General features: G+C 47.2%; 1 protein-coding gene across 4 annotated transcripts in view; it reads left to right on the top strand.

Moving 5' to 3' along the window:
- Positions 1-18,040, top strand: part of scn8aa (sodium channel, voltage gated, type VIII, alpha subunit a) — a 48,701-nt gene that overhangs the window by 5,039 nt on the left and 25,622 nt on the right. The window contains exons 3-12 of one of the 4 annotated variants that reach the window (XM_062458554.1): positions 4,383-4,501; positions 6,244-6,333; positions 6,529-6,657; positions 7,950-8,041; positions 10,850-11,071; positions 11,371-11,434; positions 11,602-11,743; positions 13,914-14,120; positions 14,345-14,632; positions 15,847-16,131. In XM_062458554.1, coding sequence (XP_062314538.1) covers positions 4,383-4,501; positions 6,244-6,333; positions 6,529-6,657; positions 7,950-8,041; positions 10,850-11,071; positions 11,371-11,434; positions 11,602-11,743; positions 13,914-14,120; positions 14,345-14,632; positions 15,847-16,131 — 1,638 coding nt within the window. Of the gene's footprint in view, positions 1-4,382; positions 4,502-6,243; positions 6,334-6,528; positions 6,658-7,638; positions 7,731-7,949; positions 8,042-10,849; positions 11,072-11,370; positions 11,435-11,601; positions 11,744-13,913; positions 14,121-14,344; positions 14,633-15,846; positions 16,165-18,040 lie in introns of all 4 variants that reach the window. The other 3 variants (XM_062458552.1, XM_062458555.1, XM_062458553.1) reach the window with 3 other exon arrangements.

Genomic DNA, 18,040 nt, shown 5'->3' with positions numbered 1-18,040 from the left:
CAGGGCTTTAGGGAAAAGGTCAACAGTAGACACGCTCTTGTTCCAGATGACAGACTTTTCTAATTGTCTCCAAAATTAATCCTGCAGAAAAAAAAGGCAGCTGCCGTAAATGGCACCCGGCGTTTTAAAGGAGACGTGCGTTCGTTTCACTGTGGGCTTGTTTCGTGCGAACGTTCTGGAATGCACGTTGTGACGCCACTTGTCAATAGGAGGGACCTTGACGAGGAGTTCACCCGTTCGCGTCAGGGTTCAGCTGCGAGCCAAAGACACAACTCCGAAAACCTTATTTCAGAGATGTAACCTAGCTGTTGAAACACATCCACATTTTTTTAGGCAGGGAAGTCTATTTACATTTACATTTAGTCATTTAGCAGACGCTCTTATCCAGAGCGACTTACAGTAAGTACAGGGACATTCCCCCGAGGCAAGTAGGGTGAAGTGCCTTGCCCAAGGACACAACATAATTTGGCACAGCCGGGAATCGAACCAGCGACCTTCTGATTACTAGCCCGATTCCCTAACCGCTCAGCCACCTGACTCCCCTATTTAAGTAATCCCTCAAGAAGACTACAGTATGCATCATAAACAAGATGAGACATTCTGTTCAGAATAAGATAGACATGGGAGAGATCTGAGTCAGACTCATTGGAAATAAATGGCATTAAAGCTAACTGACAAAAGTCCACACTGCTGTATTCCACAGCATGAATAAATACATATATTATAATATAGTTGAAACCTTTTAAAACGAACATGTTGCACATTTCTGCTTCCGGTCACCATGTCTGACCTGTGAGCTATGCTATGACAGATGCAAGGTACCTCCTCCACCCTCTCAAGATGGCTTCCCTTTGTTCACCATGATGACAGACAACTTCTGTAGGCAAGGTCAAACATAATACTTGGACATATTGTGGACAATGACAGGACTGTTTGCTTTTCTGTCATTTTATTCTCAGTGTGTGTGTATGTGAGTGTGTGTGTGCAGCCTCTTACCTTCTCTCTATCTCTCTAAGTACTGCATGCTGGTGGTTATGTAACAAACCAGTTCAGTGCACAGGAAAGAAAATTAGATTCTCCTGATGCAAAGTGAAAACAGGGTTGGGATAGGGTAGGACTCTCCCCCTTACTCACCTCTGCATATTTCATTGTATCACCCCTTCTTTCTCTCTCTCTCTCTCTCTCTCTCTCTCTCTCTCTCTCTCTCTCTCTCTCTCTCTCTCTCTCTCTCTCTCTCTCTCTCTCTCTCTCTCTCTCTCTCTCTCTTTCTCTCACAGTCTCGCTAACCCCACCTTGTATCAACACACCCTCACACCTTCCAGTGAGACAGGGAAACCTGGGCAATGTCCTCATCCCTGTGCCAAACGGGCGGGACCTCGAGGCTCTGATTCCTGTCCATCTCTGATCAAAACGAGGCGGTTACTGCTGGGGTGGAGGTGGTGGGGGACGGAAGTGAGACAAACATGAAGACCTCTCAAGCTTGTGGCTGCACCTCAGACACTGCAGGCCTTGCTTGTGTCTGCACATGGCGGGGGAGGGAGGTGGGTGGCTCAGTGTCTTGTTAAATGGGCAGGAGGCCATTTGCTCATTGGTCTGTTCCCCTGACAGGCGGCAGGGTCATAAATCCTCAGCGGTGGCTCTCTTTTGAAAAAGCTCCAAGGCTGAGACAGAGGGGCCGCCCGGGGGGCTGATGACGCAATAGCACCCCTCCCACCTCTACCACCCACCCCTCCCACCTCCACCCACCCACACTGGGGCCTCCCTTGGGCCAGCCAGTGAGGCTGTGCTCATCTAGAAATAAGGGCCAGGTCAAGGAAGGCTGGGCTGGGCTGGGCTGGTAGGAAAGGCTGGGTGTGGGACACTTGACAATAGCCAGTGTCTTTACGAGGCCGGGAGGAGAGGGGGAGAGATTAGGTGAGGACAGGGGCGAAATGAGACGTGTGCAAGGATGCGTGAGCAGCCTCACTCCGCTCTCCCCGATGCAGCCAAGCTCGCGACATTGGCTGTGAAGAGGAACCTTCAAGGTGCACTCATGAGCAGCGTCCAAAACACTGCACGGGCGTCGCGTGAACCCCTCGATCGGGTTTCCAAAATGTCCAAGAAGCGCACTTTCACTTCCCCTTCACACTGTCACGTTTTTGATAGAGACATTAGGTAATCATTTTGTGGCTTCTGAAAACATGAAATAGGTCGTTCTGTCAGCGGGCCTGGGCTGAGAAGAGTTCCTAATGTATACAGCGGGAATCGTGGCCTGAAATGGTGGGATTTAGGAGGCGAGGATGAAAACAAAGACAGCAGGACTGGCTGGTCCAGCGCATGGGGGTGGACGGCCGTGGCGAGATGCGAGGATGCAGGCAGCGAAGTTGAAAGCAAAGGCTGCTGCTGGCTGCTCAGCCCTGCCTGGTGACTTGAGATTCCCTCCGTATTTCAGCTGCTTCCACTGCTGTCTCCCACCCATCCCCCTCCTCCTCCTCCTCACTGTCTCTCCCTCTCCTCCTCCTCCTCCGCTCTCCCTCTGCCCTGCTTGTCTCCAGTCTTCTGGTGCTGCAGTCGCTCCGAGTCCACCCGCCCGGCTGTCTGTCTGTCTGCCTGCCTGCCTGCCTCGCTACTCTGGATTATGAAATTTTCAGTAGCTTTGCAGCAGTTTAGTCATGCGTTACAGGAAGACCACTGCATGCATCGCAGGCGCGCGCACGCTTGTCCGCATGCGTGTCAGGAGAAGACATTGTGTGCGTGTGTTGTGAGTGTGCATGCATTGGAGGATTCGGCTGTTGTCACTCGGTTCTGTGTGTGTGTGTGTGTGTGCGGATCATGCATATGCACACAGCGTGGGTCTGTGTGTGCGTAGCAGCTCCGCTCTACTGAAATGTCATGCTGGCATTCTTGGCCCCTCTAAATGGCAACTGGGGCATGTCCAACTGTCTCCCACTGAGGCTGATCATATAGCCTGGCTATACTGATGGCAGGGAATGCTCAGTGTAAGATAGATTGTCTATTCACAGACCCACTGGTCTGACCCGCACTGTGCCATAGCTCGTTCAAATGAAGCACGCGTTATCTAATCAGTGCTCAACCTAATTCAACTCTCGCCATTACTGTACTCAGCGACATTTGTCAAATGAAATCAGGTCAGGTGACCGAAAAGCAAGCACACAAAATTAATGGTAAATTCCGTTGGGATTGCTGGCTTTCCTGAGATGAGATTGTCTTAGCTTTAGATGTGTGTTGTCAGGTGTTATTTCCATTCAGCTAATGAGACACCCTCCTATCATTATGTGCTATGGAAACCGTACAGGAAGTTTTACACAAACAATCGTGCATGCAAGAGCATGTCGGAGGATGAGCAAGATGTGTTCCTGCCTGGCAGTACATACGGTGCCTTTCCTGTTCCATGAAGCACTCGACGAGCAGCCCAGTTTGAGGGTCTCCCCCTGGGGTCCAGGGCACTGTCACCACTCCCCTCCTCTCCCTCTCTCTCTTCATCCTCTCTCTGTCTCTCTCCCTCCTCCCCCCCCCTCTCCCTCCTCCTCTCTCTGTCTCTCTCTAGATCTTTCTAGGTCTCCCACTCGCTCTCTCTTTATCTCTCTAGCCATCCCTCTCTCTTTCTCTCTGTAGCTGTCTCACTCGCTCTAGTTTTCTCTCTCATCTCTATCTCTATGTCTGTCTCTCCTCACCACTGTTTCCCTTTCTCTCTCCTGCTCTCTCCCCCTCTATCTCCTCGCCACACCCCTCCTCTCCCTCTGTCATCTCTTTCTCTCCGTCCTCTCTCTTCTCATTTTCAGCAGTCTCCGGGTCTTAAGCACTGTGGACCGGTGGCTCTGCAGGGCTTAATGCAAGGAGGGCTGCCTTGTTAAAAGCACAAGGGTACATATCACTTTTGAAAATGCACACACACAGAGTCTCATTAAAGTTTCATGCAAATCCCCATGTTTTATTGAAACAATTATGAGGCTATCCGCTGAAAGGGTCTTGCCAGTCTCTCTCTGTCTCAGCTTAACTTCCATCAAAACCACCACAGCCATGTTTGATGCAGGCGAACACTAGCACAGGACGTTTCAGCACTACATTTCCTGTCATTGAGGAAAGAGCATTGTGATTGGTGGAGGTTGAGCTGTTGGTGGGTGACAGTGTTCATGTTATCCACCTCCATTTTCAGAATGTTGCATAGATTTGCTTCAGAGTGCAGAAATTGAAATGATTTACTATGCATGTTTAGATTTTTTGAAGGCTAATTTGAAATGTCCATGTCCTTAGGCTGTATCACCCAGCCAGTGGCTTCTGTACACGTATTCATATTGTGAAGATCTACAAAATGTCACTTGTCATTTTGCTTGTGTTTAACTTCTTTCTCTTTCTCTCTTTTCCCCCTTCTTTCTCCACAGACATTTATAGTGCTAAATAGAGGGAAGACAATCTTCCGCTTTAGTGCCAATCCTGCCTTGTACTTCATCAGCCCTTTTAATATATTTAGGCGAATCGCTATAAAAATTTTGATACATTCATATCCTTTTCAATTGGGTCTTTAGAGAACCGTGTTTCCTGTGTTGTGTCATGTGACAACCTTTCCTCTGTCCCTGCTGCTGTTGGTGTTTGTGACTTTCTGCCTGAGTGGATGAGACATTCTGTTACGGTCCAGGTCCGGGGTCTGAAAACTGCACGCATCAGCTGCACGGTTGGGAAAACTCACGTCCTACTACGCATCATACAGTACCGCATGCCATTTATATGGAACAACATGTACGTACTGTAATCAGCAGTATGTAATGTGTATATGATGTGCAACATACAGTATATAGCCTCCAGTGAGGTGCCCGTACTATTACTTGGAAATCCCTTCCACAGTACATGTTAAGTCTGAATGCTTTTGGAGGTTATTACCTCCAATCTCTAGAAGACAATTAAAAATGAGCTGGATTAGAAGAGCGCCTCTCTCTAATAGAGCAGACTGCCGAAGCGGGGACAGGGAGTAGAGATTGATATCTCTTACTGTGTTGAGGGGGCCGACTGGGATCTGTGATAGGGATGACGCTGCTTTGACTGCTACGAGGGAAGTCTTTCCCCAATAATAGGTCAGCTGATATTCCGTCATTGATTAAAGGAGACACAGAGAATCGATTCTGAAATGGAGACTGGCTTTTAACAGGCTCCAGCCATGCCACAGTCTTACATGTCTGACCCACCATCCACTGACCACAAGGAGATAATAATAATGATAATACTTCAGAGTGAGGAATTACCTCCATAGGGTGATACTAATCTGCCAGAGTGGGGGTAAATCCCACCTGGAATTGGGATTATGTCACCAGGCCCCCCATCAGGCCCCTAGCAACACCAGGCCTCTAGCAACACCAGGCCCCCCAACAACACCAGGCCCCCTGCAACACCAGGCCCCCAGCAACACCAGGCCCCCAGCAACACCAGGCCCCCAGCAACATCAGGCCCCCAGCAACACCAGGCCCCCAGCAACAACAGGCCCCCAGCAACACCAGGCCCCCAACAACATCAGGCCCCCAGCAACACCAGGCCCCCAGCAACACCAGGCCCCCAGCAACACCAGGCCACCAGGAACATCATTTATATTTACATTTAGTCATTTAGCAGACGCTCTTATCCAGAGCGACTTACAGTAAGCACAGGGACATTCCCCCGAGGCAAGTAGGGTGAAGTGCCTTGCCCAGGACCCAACGTCAGTTTGCATGACCGGGAATCGAACTGGCAACCTTCGGATTACTAGCCCGATTCCCTCACCGCTCAGCCACCTGACTCCCACCAGGCCCCCAGCAACACCAGGCCCCCAGAAACACAAGGCTAGCCTGGAGCAGCAGCTGTATCTCCTGACCATAAGTTCTAATGCTGTGGGTTGGGTTTAACCTTAAACTGAACATTGTTCAGTGTTTAAATGGCTATATAGCCTTGGAAAGTACATCCCAACATTGGTCAAGATGACATTGAGAGCTTCCTCTCAATGCCAATGCGTTCTATAGGTTTTGATCAATATTTCATGGGAAGCATAAATGGCTTTGTGAGGGAGCCATTATGACCAGTAGACAAGCTTAACAAACTGTAAAACCTCACTGTACTGTAAGTGCAGCATGCAGTTTTCAGACTCTTCCCGCCAGAGAGCTGTATGGTTGATTTCATATAAAAGTCTAGTCTGTGTGTGTGTTGTGTGAACTGTCCTTTTTGTTTCATTCTATAATCCTTTTCCTTACTTGCCACATTCTCCTTAACTCACTTCCCTACTCTTTTCAGCATGATCATTATGTGTACTATTTTGACCAACTGTATATTCATGACTTTTAGTGATCCTCCTGAGTGGTCCAAACAAGTAGAGTAAGTACACACTTACAGCTCTTTACTTCTGTAGGATCAGTGCATGTCCAAACGGTCTCTTAGGATCACACTTTCCAATGAATCCAGCATCACACCTGACACCCACTACAGACCATATTGTTCTTCGAATGAAATTGATAAAATCCGGTGACAATAACTTGACAATATTTACAACTTACCGTTCTTGTCTTTTAGGTACACCTTCACAGGAATTTATACGTTTGAATCTCTTGTAAAAATCGTGGCTCGAGGATTCTGTATAGACGGGTTTACATTCCTAAGGGACCCATGGAACTGGCTGGATTTCATGGTGATTTCTATGGCGTAAGTATCACTACTTTCTCTCCAAACGTCTAGGAACCATTTCTAGTTTAATCTTTGCTTTAAGTTGACTAGTTGACATCATGTAAATATGATGTTGGTGATGAAGAAAGTGTTTTGTCTGTCTTTTCATAAATGGAGTGACTAAGTTCAGTTGAGTTCTGGATTTTAATAAGTATTATCAATCTGCAGATTGGGAGAGAAAACCAGACCCCTGACAATAAATGACAACACAACACCAGGCTTAGGTCTCAATGTGTCGCTCAGCTCTGAAAGCCGGAGGACCATCTTTTATAGGGCACAAGAATGTAAACATAGATAGTGACAGTCAAGCAGTTATGACGCTACAACAGTCTGACACATAGACACAATCTACTCTTATTAATAGCAATCTTACATGAGAACATACTAACTAGTATCCAATGACTAGTTCTATTGATTAGTGAATAATGTAAGCACACAGGAAATCCCAATTTCTTCCACAGTGGCTGTTAATGAAAATTACTAAATGTTCAAGTTTGATTGCTTCGGTCTCAATGTCTCTCAATCTGTTTCTCCACCTCTCTGGGATCCAAGACTTCCCTTGCCCTCCTCACTGTCTTTTTTCTATTGAAGGGTTCCAGACTGGTCACAGTTTCTCTCTGTCTCTCTCTCTCTCTCGCTGCTTTTCTTTGACCTTTATCTCTCCCTCGCTCCAATAAAGACTTCAGATTAAGGTTATACCGTGCCTTAAAACTTTTGTATTCATTGTAGGTCTGATGGTTTAGTAAGAAGGACTGCCTTTATGGAAGACATCCTAGCATTTCATACAGAGTATCACTGAATTAAGAAATTATATATCTATATAATTTCTTTAAGTGCCGGCACAGCACTCTCAATTGGGCTTTGTTTACAAGAAGGGTTCAATACAAAGCAAATGTTTCATGCAAGTTGTTTCGACTATGTAAATAACGAGAGTCCATAACTTTTGGTTTGATCCTGCAGGTATATAACAGAGTTTGTAAACCTAGGCAATGTCTCAGCTCTGCGCACGTTCAGAGTGTTGAGGGCATTGAAAACTATTTCTGTAATTCCAGGTAAGACAGGATGGGGGGCTGGGGGCGGGGGGCTGGGGGCGGGGGGTCGATGTTAGGTGTGTGTGTTTTTCTTTCCTTTCCTCCTCCCCCTCCTCCTCCCCCTCCTCAGTGGACCAGCTCTGTGGCGTCTCCTCCTGGTCGGTGGTGATGGTGTTGTGATCTTGCGTGTGTGGTTTTGTCATTGGTGTCTGTTTGTGTGTGATCCTTCCCCTATTTCAGATATATAACAGAGTTTGTGGACCTGGGCAATGTATCTGCGCTGAGAACATTCAGAGTTCTCCGAGCATTGAAAACTATCTCTGTCATTCCAGGTGAGACTCAGTTTAAACACTAAGGCTGATCCTCTCACCTTTTTTTTCTACTCACTACTCTTATGATTTCTAAGCAACGGCAAAAAAAGGAGAATTGGAGATAACCATTTATTTTTTATTTTTTTCCCTCCAAAATTATCAAAAATGGTACTAATACATTTTTGATAGGCTTTGCAGTCTACTCCAGGGCCCTCTCTAAAGTGTCTGCACTCTCTTCTGCCCCAGTAGAACACTCTTGGTGTGGGGCTAGCTTCACAGGCAGCTGAAACACTGATAGGAGTCAGGTGTGAGATGGGAGTCAGGTGGCTGAGTGGTTAGGGAATCGGGCTGGTAATCTGAAGGTTGTTGGTTCGATTCCCGGCTGTGTCAAATGACGTTGTGTCCTTGGGCAAGGCACTTCACCCTACTTGCCTCGGGGAGAATGTCCCTGTACTTACTGTAAGTCGCTCTGGATAAGAGCGTCTGCTAAATGAATAAATGTAAATGTAAATGATAACCCCTCCCTCCAGTAGGATTAGCCTTTGCAACAGGCGAAAGAAAAAGACACTTTTGAAGCTTGGTAAAGCATTACTCTCCAGGACAGACATAACAAGTGGAAAGAACATGGAAATCTTCTTCTGTCAACTGTATTTTAAGACTAGCTTTATAAAATATAGCTTTATAAAAATATAAAAGAAAGGCTTTAACTTTTCCTCTGTGCTTTTTTAGTCTGTGGTCTTACCCTGACAAGAGTAGTCCATCCACAGAATTGAACTACGCCTCAATACTTTGGCAGGGTTTATGGAAGATAAGGATGATTATTTGTGATTGAATTGGAAAAAAGGAGATCAATTGAATACCTCACATTCCTATCCCAACCCACGTCTCACAGTGAAGGGATGAAATTTGTCTATTTTGGGAAAAGAAATAGGTTTAGATGAAATGGCAGCTCTCTAAGTGAGATCCCACTTCATCTAGACATTATTTATGTATGAAGACTGCCAAGCCTAGTTTGTGGACATATCTTACGCTGCATGATGCTTCTGAGTCACTTGCTTTATAATATTAGCCTACTAAGAGCTTGGCTGAAAAAAATGGCATTAGAAGTTTAATTTGCCCATTTTTGTTACGTAATTATTATGAATTCTTTTTTTTTTCCTCTTCAAAATCGACTTGAGTTATATTGAACAGAAAGCGAGCCGACAGTCCTGAGATGGGGGATGGTGAGATGGGAGGAGTGAAGGGCCTATAAGCCTGTTGAGCAACACTGACTCAGCACATCTGTCTCATGATAGAGCACGGCCTGCTGTTCAGGAAGAAAAGCAAGGGGAGGAAACATTGACCAACCGTTTGAAAGGGAACCTGTCCACAACTGTTGAGCTGTTGAACACTCTCCTGTGGTGCGAGCAGATGTAAAAAAGAAAAAAAGTACAAAAAACCTTTGGCTATGACAGGTTTCGTCCAGTTTATTGATTTCCTATAGGACCCAGTCTCTACTATGATGTATCGGTGATAATGTTTATTCTGACATGCCCAGTAGTCCTGAAATGATACTCAGACTTATTTTATTGTATGCTTTTCTAGCATCTCATAGATTGAGTCTGGATTTGGCTGATCCTGATTTAGTGAGGTCTGCCTGGACAGAAGTGAAATACATATATCATAAAACATGGATCCGACTCTATGATACAGTTTAACACAGGCACTGTGTAAAGCCATTAGAGAGGGTACGTTTGGGCGTGCAAGCAGAGCGTCAGGGGTTTCGTATTGGGCTAAGAGAGACAAATCGTACCGATAGAGACCAATCCGGCAGGCTCAGGTGGAACGGACTTCCTGGTTTGTTCCTTGAGTTCTTCTGTGTTCAGTGGACCCCGTTGCCACACAATGAGTGCTGCCAGAGGATGTCTCTGTCCCCAAGGTAAAAGGATTTCGTCTTCAGTTAAGAAATGGGCCAAACTACACGTTTGGGGGTTAAGGGGGGGAGTCAGTACTTTACCCCGACGACACAATGTTCTTGACAGTTCAAGAAAGTGCCCCCTCCCCCCAGTTGGCGCTGGCATTGAACTGTATCTGTTCAGCCTTGGAGTTTAAATGCCCTGCATGCGGTTTCTCCCCCTCCCCTCCCCCTGCCTGTGCCTCTCTTCCTCTCTCATGCCCCCCCCCCCCCCCCCTCGTTGTGACGCTGTGCTTTCTATCTATCTTTCTTTGTTTCCTCTCACTGTTCTACAGTCCTCCCCTTCTTCCTGGTCTATTCATCTGTCACTGGCAGAGCCGTTCAGATTCCTCAAGCTCTAGCATATTTCCATTAATGCTCTAATTTGGCCATATCCTCATTATACCTTAATGAGACTATACTGCCAGTGTCTGGATAGGTTGGACAAGATGGGAACGGCTCTTGAATATTTCTCTGTTGATTTTGTATCTAGATTTTATTTTTTGTTCTGTTGTACGTTATGTTTTGCTGTTCGGTTTTGTAAAACATATGAACGAGGAAGTGAAAATTGTATTGGAATTTGTCCTTGTTTGGTCAGAACGATTGTTGCTTAACTCTCCAATAAACTGCATAGATTCCAGATAGATTATCAATATAGTCTGTGAAAATAAAATACATGTTTGGCCAATTTCAGACACCTAGATAAAATGTCTCTTGAGCCTATATGAGAGTGAGATATATGATTGCGTTAGGACCCTTAACAATCATTTTGACATCTCCAGCATCGACACCGTCTGCAACACATCCATGGTTTGTGTATGTCTGTGTGCGTGTGTGTGTTCCCGTGTGTGTGTATCTGCGTGCGTTTGCGTGTGTGCCTCGCTCTTGTTGTCCAGGCCTGAAGACCATCGTGGGAGCCCTGATCCAGTCAGTGAAGAAGCTCTCCGATGTGATGATCCTCACCGTCTTCTGCCTCAGTGTGTTCGCCCTCATTGGCCTCCAGCTCTTCATGGGCAACCTGCGCTACAAGTGTGTGATCTGGCCAATCAACGCCACCGAGAACTACCTGGCCAACGGCAGCAAGGGCTTCGACTGGACCGAGTACATCAATAACGACAGTGAGTGGTCAGCCTGGCCGGGCACGCGTACACAGCCATCTGCTACCCCCCTGACCAGTTGGCACTGCCCTGAACGGGCATGTGATTCACCCTACCTGTAGGAACAGTATATCCAGTTTGGATGAATTGAATTGACAATGCATCGGCAAACTTGACAGTTAGAGATCAAGCTAGTGCAAACAGTCTCCACAGATCTGGGGAGCTGTTATCACAGAGACATTTTAAAACTTGTTGATGACTGCCGTCAATGCATGACTATATATATATATATAAATATATGTATTTTTTCCCCTCAATAGCAAATTTCTACTTCCTGCCTGGTCAGCTGGATGCTCTGCTGTGTGGTAACAGCTCTGACTCTGGGTGAGTGTGTGTCTGCTGCAGCGGTCTGGCCCGGACCCTGTCAGCTCTCATTTGTCAGCTCAAACTCCCAGAGCCGGGTTTGTTATTGGTCTTCACGCTTTGTGACCCCCTCTATATCTCTCCCATCCTGTCCTGCCCCCCCCCCCCCCCCCCTCCCCTCTCTCCAGCCGCTGCCCAGAGGGCTACACTTGCATGAAAGCTGGGAGGAATCCAAACTACGGCTACACCAGCTTCGACAGTTTCGGCTGGGCCTTCCTAGCTCTCTTCCGGCTCATGACACAGGACTTCTGGGAGAACCTCTACATGCTGGTGAGACTGTCTGCACCGCCACCTGTGTACCAACCAAGCCCTAAACCTAACAACCAGCCCAACCCTAACAACCAGCCCAACCCTAACAACCACCCCAACCCTAACAACCAGCCCAAAACCCTAACAACCAGTCCAACCCTAACAACCACCCCGTCCTAACAACCCAGAAGCAAGTTGTCGATGACAATGTTTTTTTTCCCCAAACATAAGATTGCCAATTTAGTCGTTTAAGACTTCAAGACATCAAGATAACAGGATATTTCAGAGCTCCCCCTCCTCATCACTGGGCTGCTAGAGCCAGAGGGAGGGGTGAGCAGTAGTGAGGAGCGGAGATACACTCCATCTACCTCAGACAGAGGGACTCCCCCCTGCAGATGAGACAAGACTAGGCTTCCTGTCAGCAGATTAACGACCCCTCCCACCTCCGTCACCAGTCACCGCACCCTCTCCAAGGCTCATCTCCATCCACAGGCAGGCTGACGTGCCGCAGCCCAGCAGACAGAAAGGCCTTTGTAATGTTGGAAACACTTAGGCCTTCCTGCCTTCCTCCACACACACACGAACGGGGAGGAAGTATTAAATATTTACCTGAGCATTGCACTATGGGTAATCAGGGAGACAGGACTCTCATATGGGAGTTTCAGAGGCAGTAGTAGCAAATATTTTTTTGCTCACTTTAGATCATAGTCCAAAGAAATTCTTTCAATATTGCATGCAAAGTCATGGGCAATTTGCAAGTTGATTCTAATCACGCCCTTTTTTGTCTTTGGTCAGCAGACTTATAAATTTGTGTTCAAGCGGCCCATATTTGTTTGTGTTTGACAGCCATTTAGCTAGCCATCCTGAGTCAGATGACTGTAGATGTGGCGTTACAGTTTCCTTATCGATGTAGAAAAGAGTGCGTGTGTACACTTTCTCCTCAAGCACAAGCCTTGAAGATTCACCCAGGGTATATTTGCGATGGCACCTCCTGTTTGGTGTTTGTCATAGGGGTCAAGGAAACAATGGTTTGGACTGTCAGAACCCCCCCCCCCCCCCCCCCATCACACACACCACCATCTCTTTGCTGGATATGCCGCAGTGTGTTGTGTGTGCTGTGTGTACTGTGTGATACTCTTCCCCAGCGCTGCATGTAAACTGCATTCATAATTGATGTGTAGAGGAATTGCCACTGCCACATCCCAGGAAGTCTTTCCTTGCTTTCCTCTCTGCTCCCCACAGACAACCTCCCCCTGCGGGGCAGGGGGAGTCGATCAGAGGTCTTCATTTTAACGTTTGGCTGGTTGTTGACGACTCTTTGCGAAGGCCGACTGAGGGAGAATGAAAGTAACTCACGTTACAGGATAAAACTCTGTAATATAGTTAATACGTCAGGTTTTGGAAATGGACGTAGCATTACCATATGATGGAGATTTTCATTTTGAGAGAACATTTACACAAAATGAAAATCTCCATCATAAGGTAATGGTACGTCCATTTTCAGACGCACACTTTCTCCATGAGAGGATTGGATAGTCCCCACCCATTGGGTTAGGGTTAGGCAAACTTTCATGGCGAATAAATCCCATTCTGATTCTGATTCTGATTCTGATTGTAAATAGATGCCTGGCTGGTGTGTATGTGTGAGTACACCTACTGAAAGTAGGTCAAATTGCAGATCTGAAGGCTTCATTTGATGAAGGAGGCAAAGTTGGGTCCATGCTGAGCACCTGAGGAAATGCAGGGAGATATTTATGGTGCACTGCGAGAATAGTTTGTCAAACCAGAATGACACATTTAGATATTTCACTGTGTGAATGCCATGGATATGGAATATTCAGTTTGTTGTTTTGCTAATACAGGCCAAATCCAATCTAGATGTCCTCCATTTTAAGTACAAGGGCTTTGCATTGTACACGTACTAAACCATGTAGATCTACAATAATAAGGTGGTTTAGGTTAGTTAGGGAATCTAAGATAGCCATTCATACAAGTCCCTTCATGCTTTTCATCCCTCTCTCTCTCTTTCTTTCTCTCTCTCTCTCTCTCTCTCTCTCTCTCTCTCTCTCTCTCTCTCTCTCTCTCTCTCTCTCTCTCTCTCTCTCTCTCTCTCTCTCTCTCTCTCTCTCTCTCTCTCTCTCTCTCTCTCTCTCTCTTCCCCTTCTTCCTTCCCTCTCCCTCCACATTCCAGACGTTGAGGGCGGCAGGGAAGACCTACATGATCTTCTTCGTGCTGGTGATCTTCGTGGGTTCCTTCTACCTGGTGAACCTGATCCTGGCTGTGGTGGCCATGGCGTACGAGGAGCAGAACCAGGCCACCATGGAGGAGGCTGAGCAGAAGGAGGCCGAGTTCAAGGCCATGCTGGAGCAGCTGAAGAGACAGCAGGAGGATGCCCAGGTCAGTGTGTGTGTGTGTGTGTGTGTGTGTAGGGGTGGATGGGGGGAAGGGTTGTAGTCCATTTATCTCTTCACACAGTTTTTTCTTTCTTTCACCGCGTGTGGGTAAGGTCATTAGATATTGTGTGTGTGGCTCAATCCCTGTGGAAGGTGAGTCGGGTCGCCGAGTCATCAGTCCTGACCTGTTCTCCCCCTCCTCCTCTGGGTGTCGTGTGGATACTGCAGGCCAACAACATGGCCACCTCGGCGGGCACCGTGTCAGAGGACGGGGTGGTGGACGACGGCGATGGCCACATGTCCTGCAGCTCCTCTGAGATGTCCAAGCTGAGCTCAAAGAGCGCCAAGGAGCGCCGCAACCGCAAGAAGAAGTGGCGCCAGAAGGAGCAGTCGCGCGGCGAGGAGAAAGGCGACAGCGAGAAGTTCGTCAAGTCCGAGTCGGACGACGGCAGCAAGAGAAGCCGCTTCCATTTCCCTGACAACCGCTTAGGCCGCAAGTCTTCCATTATCAACCAGGTGAGGACCAGCGGGTCACATGATCACCCTGGGGGAAGTCTAAGCCACAGATACAAATTATTTCCGTTGAAAACATGAAACAAAATACTATAAAACATTCTCTCAATGGCAATTTGAACTTCATTTTCCTGTGTTCTACGAACTATATTCCATCTGGTTGTTGAACACAGATCAAGCTGATTAAATACCCCAGACGTACATAAACTGTATTGCTCAGATGTTTTTTAAATTTGGGCCTTGAGCGTTAAACTCGGTCAAACCCGTCTTGGAGCTCAGAAGCATCACCTTGTTGGAGCCGGGCGGTGGCGATGGGGCCGTGTTTGTCGTGGCTAAAGATACAGCAGCGCGCATCCGTGGCCTGAATTATTAAGTGTGCAGACATGAATGTTTCAGTGGGAGCAGCCAACCAGCTGCGTTTAGCCCTTTTTCCTTTTTCGCCGCGTATTTTCGTAACCGTCCAAAACAGAACCTAGGAACTTATCCCCTCCAGGTCTGGGTGGGAGTGTGTGTGTGTGTGTGGGGGGGGAGAATTAATGGTTGGAGAGAATTTTCTGACAACAAATAAGACGTTACACCATTGCAAGTAATCAAAAACTCCTAATACTTTTGCTCCCATGCAGAACTCTCACAAAAGGACTTGTTTTTGTCACTGATAATGGCCATTGTGGTATCATGTCACTGTAAACAGTGTTGTGCTGATACCATGGGTCTCTTCCACAACCACTGTAAGCACTGCCAGGCCAGTGACCTCAAATTAATCCGCTCAGCAGATTTAGGAGACACGACTGTAGGAGAAGAATCAATCCGAGGATTCGTCCAGGTGGGTTGTGTTCTGGACGTATTGTTTCCTCTGGTGCGTGTAGTGCTCAGCTGTGCTGCCTGTGTCTCATGTGTGACCTTGCTGGTCCAGGATATAACTGACCCAATTATGATTTTTTTTTTCTCCTGTGTTTATTAAGTCACATGACCACTTCCCATCAGGATCCTTTCTCCCTTAGGGATACAGGGATATATGGCCCCCCTCCCCACGAGAAATATCCCAGATGTTGCCTTTCACACTGACCTCCAGGGTCTGGAGACGAGAGAGGAGGAGGACGACGACAGGGCAATCAATGCCTGGGTTTTACACAAGCTGGCTTGCGATATCCATCTTACTCACCTTCCCCTGTCACTGCCCCCCCCCCCCCCCCCCGCTCCCCCCCGCCCCCCAACAGTCTCTCCTCAGCATCCCCGGGTCGCCCTTCCTGTCGCGGCACAACAGCAAGAGCAGCATCTTCAGCTTCAAGGGCCGCTCCAAGGACGTGGGCTCGGAGAACGAGTTCGCCGACGACGAGCACAGCACGGTGGAGGAGTGCGAGGAGAGGCGCGGCTCGCTGTTCAGCCCGTACCGCCGCAGCAGCTACACGGGCTACCACCACGGCAAGAGGAACAGCACGGTGGACTGCAACGGCGTGGTGTCGCTAATCGGGCCCGGGTCCGGTGGACGCCTTCTGCCTGAGGTGAAAATAGATAAGGCAGCTTCTGACGACAGTGTAAGGAAGTCAATAAGTAGACCACGCCCCCCCCCCACCCACCTACCGTCTAGGCATGGCCCCCTGCTCCCTCTTTTAGTCTCTCAGTTTTTCCCACTTTCCGTCGTTGCAAGTCTGTGTCTATCTTTCCTGAAAGTCGCCCCCCCTTCCCCCAGAGTGTATGCTGCCCTCCGACACTAGTCACAGGGAATTTATCCAACAGTTTCACATTTAACTCCTAAAACGGTTCTTTTGTCTGGGTCTTTCAGTGGCTTCCAGACAAATTTTTCATATAACTATGCCCATCGTGTGGTTACAGTCATCCATCATCCATTCACTTTTAAAAAAACATCCTTCATTCCAGGATTTTCAATACATAATTTTGATAACGTATTCAGCTGGCAGACTCACAGTTTGTTTGTTTTCATCGGAAAATAACCAGACTTCTGTAGACAGTAGTGATGGGAAGTTCGGATCATTTTAGTGATTTGGTTCTTTGAATCTCGTTCAGTATAATGAACGAATCTTTTTTCGAGTCATTCGTTCATTTCAACGGGGGGGGGGGGGGGGGGGGGTTATCCGTCCACTGCAAACACGTATCATATTCTCATGTAGGTTAGTGCATGACATGTGCACCAGCAAATACTATTTTAAAATAAATTTTTGCATTAAAATAATGTATCATGACAGTTTGTATGATTTGGTCATTTATTATCACACTAGCATTTAATTATCACGGCAAACAATTACACTGCACTAAACTGTGTGTAAATGTAAAGTGAAAATAACAAAACCAGTCAGTATGATGACTGGAGCGAATATCATTCACGTCTTACTAAAACAGCGGCCACGCGAAAGGGAATGGGGAAACTGTTTCCTCTACTAAAAAATACAATGCGGGTCACGTGAAAAAAGGATCCAAAGACTCGTAGAAAGACCGAGTCGGGAAATGAACGAATCGTTCGTTTCCTCTAGCTACCAGTACAGAGCCTATGCAGGTCACGTGAAAAATGATCCAAAGACTCATAGAAAGACCGAGTCGGGAAATGAACGAATCTTTCCCTCTAGCGTTTCCTCTAGCTACCACTACAGAGCCTATGCAGGTCACGTGAAAAATGATCCAAAGACTCATAGAAAGACCGAGTCGGGAAATGAACGAATCTTTCCCTCTAGCGTTTCCTCTAGCTACCACTACAGAGCCTATGCAGGTCACGTGAAAAATGATCCAAAGACTCGTACCCGAAGACCGAGTCGGGAAATGAACGAATAATTTCTGTTTACTTGGACGAGCCTATGCAACAGTCCCGATGCACGGCCACGAGAAAATGAACGAATAACTCTTTGAGAGGACTCGTTACTCCCGAGTCCTTGTAAGGATTCGTTCAAAATGAACAAATCGTTCACGAACGACACATCACTAGTAGACAGAAGTCTGGATAGGTCCGTATCTTACATCCAACATGTCTGTAGTGATAACACAGAATTCGGAGAAGAGAAGGTTCCTTTGTGGAAGGAGAATGTAGAGCAGGAAGGCAAACAGGGAAGAAGGCCAGTCAGGCTGTCAATGAGACAGACAAGCAGGCCAGGTGTGAGGCGGGCTATCAGGGAGATGCAGGCTTTGGGTGATAGGATGAAAGAGGAGGGTCTAACTGCACTACAGCTTCACTCTCCCCCTGTTATTGTCCTGTTCATTCATTACCCTGTATCGTCCACCATCTCATCTCTTACTGATGTTAAAGGTTTCGAGCCGAGCTAACCAACTCAGTACTTTCCCTAAACTAACCAACATACTGTGAACTAAATTCTTTGTCTAGTGCTACTTAGCATGATAGGGCTTCGACAGCCTAATCCTATAACAAGTCCTGGATTTTTTTTGCAGGCATGATAAAAACTAATG

The sequence above is a fragment of the Osmerus eperlanus genome, chromosome 4 (genome assembly GCF_963692335.1).
Source record: "Osmerus eperlanus chromosome 4, fOsmEpe2.1, whole genome shotgun sequence".
Lineage (NCBI taxonomy): Eukaryota > Metazoa > Chordata > Actinopteri > Osmeriformes > Osmeridae > Osmerus > Osmerus eperlanus.
This window is presented reverse-complemented; position numbering and strand designations above follow the sequence as displayed.